Here is a 9,952-nt window from a genome sequence, read left to right on the forward strand (position 1 = left end):
AGTAGTATTTTAAAAAAATCTAATTGACTACAAGGCTACAAAGATTTATAATCAATTAAAATATTGATTAAGAAAATGGAATAAAATTATTAAATTTGATTTAAATGATGTTTTAATATAAATAATAATTTTTAAATCTTACTCAAACCCTTATTGGCTTATGTCTTATGACTACATGATTAGGGTTGTTAAAAAGACTCTTTGTTCGTGAACAGCTCGTGTTCAGCTCGTTAAGCAAACGAGTCGAACACGAACACACTTTTTGAGCTCGAAATATAAACTAGTGTTCAGCTCGTTTACACCCCTACATGTCACTCAATTTTTACATATTTACACTTCTAACACCAAAACCTTAATTTTTACTAAAACAAAAGTTTATCAGATTACTAATAAGGATAAAAAAAAAGAGAAAATTGATGGAAATAATTGCATATAGCTTGCATTATAAATTCAAGGATTATGAATGAAGAGGGCAATTCCTAAACCCTATTCATAACGAGGGAATTGCTTCTGATTTTTTCAGCTGAATTCAGGAAGCTTTCTGATGAAAACTTGACTTGGATCCTTCCAGGAAAAGTGCAGATTTCCAGCATAAATGCGACGAACCGATCAACATTCGATGCGCAATCATCTCAACTCGGCTTGAAACTTAGGACTGGCAGTGAGAGTTGTTAGAAGTGGAGCCCGGTACGACTCTCTTCCACTCCTACGATCGCGAATCGCGATCTCCCGTCCCCTCCGCCTCCATTTTCGCGAATCGACACCTCTGTCTGCTCCCGCGCGTGAAGCTTCGCGTCGCTTTGCCCGTTACTCCTTTATCGCGAAAGATCGCGACTCCTCCCGCTATTGCGAAACCGTTCCCCATTCCTGTTGGCGATAAAAGGTATCGCACGGCTTTCCTTTTGGCTAGAGAGAGAAGTCAAGGGCAGATAAAGCATTTTCGTTGAAGCAGGAGAAGGAAGAAGAAGATTGGGAAGAAGAAGGTGTTCTTCTCGGTGACTTGTGACAAAAGAGAAACAAGTTTTCTCTTGTATATTTTTCTTCTTCTTTGGTGTTCTTGCTCTTGGGTGAATCTTTGTGTAAAGAGAAAGAGCAAATGAGAGATCCTTAATTGTTGTTGTGATCAAACTGGTGTAAATTTCCTCAATTAGTAAAATCCTCAGCAACTCCGTGGATATTTAGGCAATTTGTCGAACCACGTAAATCTGTGTGTTCTTTTGGTGTGAATTTTCTCGTGCTATTTTATTTTCTTCGTCGCCAATCGTTTTAAATTTCATATATACCACAACAAGAGTTTTGCAAGCAAGCATTCTAACGACCTCGAGCTGCCCCAATATTGGACTCCGGATGCATTCAGAGTCCGCATGTAATATTTTTACCTTCACGAAACCACCCAAAAATAAATGTATAAAATTAGCTTATTGCCTAATATATGTTAGTAATTAGATTTTATCACTGTATACTATGCATAAAAGCCCAGTTGCTTTAATTTATTTGTTTACATATTCAATTTGTGCTTTGATTTTGCTCTTATTCAATGAATAGAGAGGAAGGTTCATCTGAAAGTAGAGAAGTCTGCGCCAGCAAGCTTTGCAATTTTAGCATTACATATATAATGTTTTAGCATTACAATTAAATAAATTTAAGCAATTTAGGGATTGGATAATGAGTTTTAATAATTTTTTTGCAATGTAAAAATTGGTCAAATAGTATAAAAAGCATGTCATCATGCATTTTAACTAATAATTCAGAAGATATGATGATGACTAAATCTTTATAGCATTAGAGTCAAATGAATAAAGAAAATTGAAGTGGTGATGAGGCTGACATTAGAAGATAATAAAATTACATTATGCCCTCCTCCTAATGACATGGTATTTCGAAGCTTCTATTATATTACTTTATGTTTGCTCGAAATTAGGTGTCCGACAATCTTGATAGTCCTGCTTAAATTCTATTGATAAATCAAATAAGCTCGGCAATCGCTTTGGTTGAGTTACATATTTGCCTTGATATATTAGTTAACTAACCATTATACATACAAAATATTTCTTCCTCCGCTTTGTCAATTATAATCATTTATTGAAAGTCTTTCAAGTGTTCCGACGTATATCATTTAACTTCCCTTCTAAATCCAACAATATTGTTAAATTCTTAGCACGAATATATTTCTTAAAATTCATAACGACCAACTCGAGAAGCTTTTTTCTTAGTATTATATGGTAATATACCATTGTCAACAATTGTTCCATTATTTAATAAGAAAGTCCTTTAAGAGATCTACAACTATATAACATCTAATTAGATGAGGTGACTCAACAAGTTCTTCCTTGCTATTTATTGATTAAGAGCCGTTGTTAGAAGGAAGATCTTAGTTCAAGAACTTCGACCTATATGTTACGCACATCTATTTCAAGAAAGGCCGAGCCACTTCCTTTTTTCTATAATAAAGAACAATCGAAAGAAAATTAAAGAGAAAAATAATCCAAGAGACCTTAGAATGAACCACCACATTCCGGAGAATGGAGCAAGGGAAAAACTTCATGGAGAACTCAAGGATAGCCTAAAAATATATAGGATCATGTATATATATAAAAGAGCAATGTAAAATTATCTATAAGTTAGTTTTTTCTAATGTAATATAGAAATTTCCTAAGGTTTGAGAGAGGACTAAAAATAGGAGTCCCTCCCTCTCATTTGTATCCATCAAAGGTTTCTGAGCAACCAAGTTTAATCTTCCATTCTTTATTGAATTGTTCATTTCTTCAATACTTTCTCCCTACTTCTTCCTAGAGAATTTCAGTGCTTGCAAATCCAAGTATTGAAAATATTAAGCTGATTTAGTACAAATGAAGAATGTTAAAGCCGCACGAGAGACTTAAGAGAAGTTTATTCGTGACAGTTGATATTGGAGCCAAGGTTTGAATGTGCGGCAAAGAGCATCAAAGAGCACAACATGGAGTCTAAGTCTACTAATGTGGAATCATCCCAACAAGGGTGAGGTCGTCAGGAGCAACGAGAGTGACTGCATCTAAACCACATGGGAGGTCTAAGGAGATCATGCATGGCTTTGATTCGCGCTTTCCTCCAGAGTAGAAGGTAATGAATGACACGGAGGCTCGGATAGAAGAGTTGGTCAAAAGGTGGATGGACTAGAGGAGGAGGAGATCACAATTTATTCGGCGATTAGAGGTATAATGCTCCAACTGGAGGAATTCTTTAAAGACTAAATAACAAAGATGTGAAAGAACTTGAAGGGGGAGCTATGAGCTCACGAGGAAGAAATAAGCAACATACATGCCAGCTTGGAAGATATACGTGAAGACATATTGCTATGCAAAGAGCACTAGCCACGTACACCAACCACCATACTTTCAAATTCAAATGTATTGAAGTGCCAAAGCCTAAGAGTTTTGGAGGAACTTGCAATGCGAAAGAAGTTGACAACTTCCTATGTGGACTTCAGCAATATTTTAGAGCCATGGGGATTATAGAGAAAGAAGCAAAAGGTCAATTTGCAACTCTTTATCTTTCTGATGTCACTATGTTGTGGAGGGGAAGAAGAGGAGGAGATGTATATAAAGGTAAGTGCACCATATCCTTCTTTGATGGCTTCAAGAATGAGCTTAAGAGACAATTCTAACCTCAGAATGAGGAGGATGAGGCTAGAGCACATGTGCTTCTCACAATTTCATCTCAGTTGAAAAGCAAAAGGTTGGGTTTGCAAATAACTGAAGGAGAAAGCTCATCAAGGCAATCAATTAAATAATAAGATCAATCCATGAAATAACAATAGAGTAAAGAGCAATATTGGAGTTTGGTCAGGTACATTAAACTTCTTTTTCATTCCAATGGATGATTTTAAAGTTGTTCTAAGGCTAGACTTCTTTGATCATGTACGAGCATTCTCACTACTCTTCATCAATATCAGGTGTATTATGGAAAGCAATCAAGCTTGCTTTGTACCAACAATAAGGACTAGAAAGCAAGAAGCTAAGATGTTATCAGTCATTCAATTCATGAATGACATCAGACAAGAGGACAGAAGCTACTTAATTATTCTTTATAATGAAGAACAAAATACTCAAGAAGGTATGTCATGGGAGGTAGCAACGATAATTGATAAGTATAATAGTGAGTTAACATAGGAGCTACCTCCAAGAAAGAAGATGAACCATCAGAATAGGTTGGAGTCAAGGACTAAGCCGCTAGCCATGAAACCTTACTGCATTACACCCCTCTCCCCTACAAGCAAGCATGAGTGAAAAAGCCCAATAGTCTTCAAATTTATCAAATCCTAGAACGAGCAAAAGTAGTTAGCTCGAGCACATTACATAAGGTTGCAAGAAGAATTTAGAAGTAGGCAGATAAGAAAATGAGATATGAAGACACATGGAAAAAAAAGAACTAATGGTATCAGGTAGAAGGCACAATGAGGGCATTGCGAGCTTAGGTGGGAGAGAGTGTCATGCACCTACATTTCAAGAAAGGTTGAGCCACATCCTTTTTGCAATATGAAAGAATATTTTAGAGAAAACTAGAGAGAGGAAGAATAATCTAAGATACACTAGAAGGATCCACCACATTTTAGATAATGTTGGAAGGGAAAAACTTCAAGGAGAACTCAAGGATAACCAAAAATGATCTAGGATCATATATATATATATATATATATAAGCAATGTAGAACTATCTAATAGTTAGTATATTCTAATGTAATCTGGAAAGTTGCTAAGGTTTGAGAGAGGACTATAAATAGGAGTCCCTCTCCCTCATTTGTATCCATCAAAGGTTTCTAGGTAACCAAGTGTAATCTTCCATTCTTTATCGAATTGTTCCTTTCTTTAATATTTTCTCCCAACTTATTCCTAGAGAGTTTTAGTGCATTCAAGTCAAAGCTTTGCAAGTGTTAGGCTGATTTAGTAAAGAGTGTTAAAGTCGCATGGGAGACTTAAGAGATGTTTGTCCATGACATATAACTCTTGTAGCATGCTTGTAGAACTAGTTTTTAATATTTCTTAAAATGTGTGTTATTAATAAAATAACATGTCAAATTACATTTGTATAATAGCTTAATAAAATAGCTTAAATAAAAAGTAACTAATAGTTCACAATAATATTACTTGCATCAAAAACCTCTCGTTTGAGGAAGCATCTTATGCTTCAATTCCAACATGACAACATTCCATGAATCTCTTACATGCTCATATCATACAACAGCTTAGAAGTCATCAAACTCATACAATATGTACTATGATTAATGCACGTTATTCTAAATGGACAAAAATCATCAAACTCCAATACTAACTAAACATTACGAGACTCTTTCACAAAACTTCAATCTTGGCGATTTATGTTTTGTCATGCTTTAAAGTAAACAAGTTGTTTAATGAGACCATCCTTCATGTGATTACAGACATGCCACTTTATATACTTTCATCTTTATTAGTTAACTAACCATCAATACGTTCATCTTTATTTCATATCTTATAAAATATTTCTACCCCCTCTTTGTCTTTTCAGAGTCTATATATGTCTTTGTATATCATTTATCTTCCCTTCTAAATTTAATAATGTACTTCAATTCTTAACACAAATATTTTTCTTAAAATTCATATAATCCAATTTGTGATGCAAGAAGTTTTTTTCTTAATAGAATATTTTAGTATATGATTGTCAACATTTTTTTTCATAATTTAATAAGGAAGTCCTTAATAGATCTACAACTATATAACATCTAGTTAGATGTTGTATCTCAACATGTTCTTCCACTCCATTTATTGATTAAGAGTCACTACTAGAAGGATGATCACAATCTAAGAACTTACTATAACTCATGTGGCATACTTTAAAACTAATGTGTAATTTAACTTTTGTACTATAGCTTAATAAAATATAATAAATAAAAAATAATCAATAGTTCACAATAATATATTACTTCCATCAAAAAGCTTTCCTTTGAGGAAGCATCTTAGGTTTCAATGCCAACATGACCAGGGGCGGAACCAGTCTTTCTTTTAAGGGAGACATGTTTATTCTATTAGTAAATTTAATGTCTATCACACTTCACTATTTAGATAGCAAAATATACATTTCAAGCTCTTGTTTGAAATCACTTAATAACTTCTATAGAAGTTTAAAAAGACTAAAATTTTGATACATCGTCGTGATGAGTAGTCTAATAATATATGTAAGAAGATAACCAAATATAGATCATTATAAGTTTAATAGCAACCAAACAAATTCAGCGTGCATGCATGCTATAGAGGTTGAGCTCATGTCGGAGCGAGGCAAGGCAAGGTTGAGCAGAGTGAGTCCTAAGCAAGTGTGCTAGAGAGGCGAGAGAGGCACGTGGCAGAGCAAGGGAGAGCGAAGTAAGCCCCATGTCCTAAGAGCAGGGGGCGAAAGCAAAAAAAAATTTCAATGGACGCATAGATTAATAATTTCAAAAATAACATCAATTTTTTGTCCACACGTGAAATTATTATTGATTACTATACTTTTCTTTTAATTTTAAATTTAAAATTGATAAAAATAGACGAGTAAAAAGATTAAAAAATAATATAATTTAAACTTATGGTATAATCACGTATTATCAATATTATAATCATGTCATTAGATACTATAACATGAAAATTATTTAATATTTTTAAACCTAATTCATTTGATTTAAGAATTTGTTTAAATGCCTATGCTACAATTAAAAAAAATATAAATTTGAGCTAGTCATTTTCTTATTTTTATATTATCTAGAATGATTTACGTACATACCATTAGATTCTTATGTATTTACATATTTAACACCTAAACTTAATTTTATCTTACATGTCACTTAACCATGCTTAAAAAGTATATTTTATTTTTTAAAAATTAAAATAGTGATATTTTTGATGTGATATGAATGATTTTAGGTGGTAGAAATGTAAAAAATAGAATTTAGTTGTCAAATATGTAAATATGTATTATAAGTTTTAGTCTCAGATTCTGAAATTATAAATTGTTCCTGTTGTTTAAATAGAAAAGTAAAGTAATTAGAACTTGTGCCATGTTGGAGCTTTGCATGGGCTCGTGGTTGGCTGGATTTGACAAACTATATAATATATAAAGTTATTTTACTATTAAAAATTTAGTTTCTACTTATAAATTTTATATGAGGTTTAACCAACGTAAATATGTTTTTAGGGGCGGCAAATGACCGAATCGCCCCACGTTATTAGCTCAAGGGGGCAATTGTCCCCTCTCAAATGTATGTGGGTCTGCCCATGAACATGACAACATCTCATGAATCTCTTACATGAATATATCATGCAATAAATTATAAGTCAATGATTATCACTTATTATTATAAATGGACAAAAATCATCATATTCCAATCCTTACTAACATTACGGGATCTATGTTTTGCTATGCTATAGGGTAAGCAAGTTGTCTAATGACACAATCCTTCATGTGATAATAGACATCCCATCTTATATATATTGAAATCTTTGATGGCATAAAGAACCTTTGTAGTCTAGGTTCAAGATGTGTGAGATGTAATATCAAAATTTGAAACAAAAAAATAAATTCATATAATAATAATAAATAAAAAAGTTGGAGGAAATATATATGAAGTTGATCAAATCCCTTAGGCAAACACATTTATTAATTTCATATAGCTCCAAAGGCCTTTTTTTTTTTTACTCTGACAAATTAAACACATTATATGAGAGAGATTATTATGTACGTCTGGATAACAATTCAAATGGACCGTCGTGTGATACATGATGACGTGATTATGATACTGTAACCCACATGTAATAATTTTTCATTATATGGAGACACTTATGGCTGGTTTTGCCATCAAAAAGAGGGGATTTTTCCTAGAAATACTAACCCCATAACGCTCCTCCATATCTAATTCCTTCTCCTGCATCCCATTCGGCAACTCCCAATCAAAAGAATAAAGAAGATTTGCAAAAACAATCTCAACCCCAATAACACCATGCGCCATTCCAGGACAAATCCTCCGACCCGAACCAAACGGTATGAATTCAAAATGATTTCCTCTGTAGTTTATTTTACCATTCAAAAACCTCTCTGGTTGAAAACTCTCCGGATCACTCCAGCTCTTCGGATCTCTTCCAATGGCTGAAGCGTTGATGATGACTCTTGTCTTTGCTGCAATGTTGTAGCCGTTGATTCTAGTGTCTTGCATGCATTCATGTGGACCTAACAAAGGAGCTGCAGGGTAGAGTCTCAAGGTTTCGTTTACAACCAGCTTCAGATAGTTTAGGTGTTGAAGATCATCTTCTTCAACCTTTAGCTTTCCAGCGCCGACAACTCGCCGGACTTCTTCCTGAGCTTTCTTCATGGCTATTGGGTTTTTCATTAGCGCGCTCATTCCCCACTCGATTGTTACTGCTGCTGTCTCTGTAGCTGTGAAAAATAAATCCTGCAGATAAATTTATTGTAAGTATACTCATGAAACAAAATGAAGTCAGAGGATATATAAATCAAATTTGTTTGAAGGATGTAGGACATATTTTTCAATTGGGAGCTTTATGAAGGATTCCAGAAGTTAGAAAATTTCTTCCAGGAAATCGATGATAAATTGATATATTTGAGCAAAAGCAGCCTTTTTTGGCTTCCAAGTAAGCAAGAAGATAGATTTCATTATATTTACCATCATCAAAGCCTTGATATCTTCCCTTGACAGGAGGAACCCTAGCAGCGGATGCTTCTCAACTTCACACCGAAGAAGCAAATCAAGAAAGTTTTCTTCTTTCCTTCTCAGACCTGATTTTTTCACTTGTCTTTCTCTTATCTCCTCATCAAAAAGCTTATCCATCTCCCTGAAACTTCTCACAAGCTTCAGCCGCCACCCGGTAAGCCAATCCAGCCACCAAAATCGAGGAAATAAATCCCCAATACTAAACCCAGGGAGCACATCTATCACCGCCCTGATAAGATCCTGGTGCCGGCTCTCCCCGCACTCCCCATCCGCCGATGCTCTGTTCCCAAACACCTCTCTGTGTATAACATTATTAAAGAAGCAAACAGCCATCTTGCTCAAATCCGTCGCCTTTCCATCACGCCAATCCTTTCTTATCGTGTTCACCAAAACACCAACTTCTTCATCCCGAATAGCGCGGAATGATTCCACCTTACTTGCCCCAAAGAACTCCGCATTGCTGAATCGTTTGATTTGCTTCCAGTGATCGTTGTAAGGGGAGAAGGCGATGTCGAGGCCGCCATAGGAAAGGTGGGAGCTTGCAATGAGTTCGGGGCGGCTGCAAAAGATGCGGTCTTGCGTTCTGAGGATTTCGAAAGCTGTTTCCTTTGAGGAGGCGATGATGGTGGGGATTTGGCCGAGGGTGAGGTGCATGAGAGGGCCGTGCTCTGCGGCGAGGTTTCGGAGGGATACGTGGGGAAGACGGCCGAGTTTCAGGATGTTGCCGATGAAGGGGAGCGCCGCGGGGCCTGGTGGAAGATGGTGGCTTCGTTGTTCTCTTTTTAAAGCTATTGATTTGAGGAATAAGAAGAGGAGTAAGGAAAGAAGAAGATAGAAGGAGATGGGCAGGAGATGAAGAACCATGGCGGTGAATTTGGGAATGCCTTTCACAGATTATTTATAAGAATCAACTTTAATTTTTAGAATGGGTAAAATCATATATTAGTTGATATGAGGGGATAAAATTACTAAATTATTCAAAATATATAAGAAAAAAATTATTAAATTTTATTATTTCTATAAAAAAAAAAAATCTAATTTGAAGATGGGCAATTGCGAATATAAAAGCTCTGTTCTTGTTTATCGGAGAAAACGATAATTTCTTAATTCCTAACTATTTATGTATGAAACACTTTAATATCAAGTTTTATAGAATATATATGATCGTATAAAATTATATAGAAATATTATCTAAAATTAAAATAGTGATATTTACGTGACAAAATATTGGAGTATGTTG

General features: G+C 34.8%; 1 protein-coding gene across 1 annotated transcript; it reads right to left on the minus strand.

Moving 5' to 3' along the window:
* Window positions 1-7,765: 7,765 nt before the first annotated feature.
* On the minus strand, window positions 7,766-9,576 carry LOC110032826 (cytochrome P450 71A1-like). The gene is made up of 2 exons (XM_020736589.1): window positions 8,665-9,576; window positions 7,766-8,433 (listed from the first exon to the last, which is right to left on the minus strand). The coding sequence occupies exons 1-2, from the start codon at window positions 9,574-9,576 to the stop codon at window positions 7,810-7,812; spliced, it is 1,536 nt and encodes a 511-aa protein (XP_020592248.1). The 3' UTR covers window positions 7,766-7,809.
* Between the last annotated feature and the right edge of the window lie 376 nt (window positions 9,577-9,952).

Source organism: Phalaenopsis equestris, unplaced genomic scaffold (genome assembly GCF_001263595.1).
Source record: "Phalaenopsis equestris unplaced genomic scaffold, ASM126359v1 Scaffold001032, whole genome shotgun sequence".
Classification (NCBI taxonomy): domain Eukaryota; kingdom Viridiplantae; phylum Streptophyta; class Magnoliopsida; order Asparagales; family Orchidaceae; genus Phalaenopsis; species Phalaenopsis equestris.

What these genes read in the sequence shown, in the direction of transcription:
- LOC110032826 (XM_020736589.1), bottom strand. Translation starts at nt 9,576, where the DNA reads ATGGTTCTTCATCTCCTGCCCATCTCCTTCTATCTTCTTCTTTCCTTA. An exon ending in ATATCAAGGCTTTGATGATG is followed by an intron (nt 8,434 to 8,664) that starts GTAAATATAATG and finishes ATTTATCTGCAG; the next exon opens with GATTTATTTTTCACAGCTAC.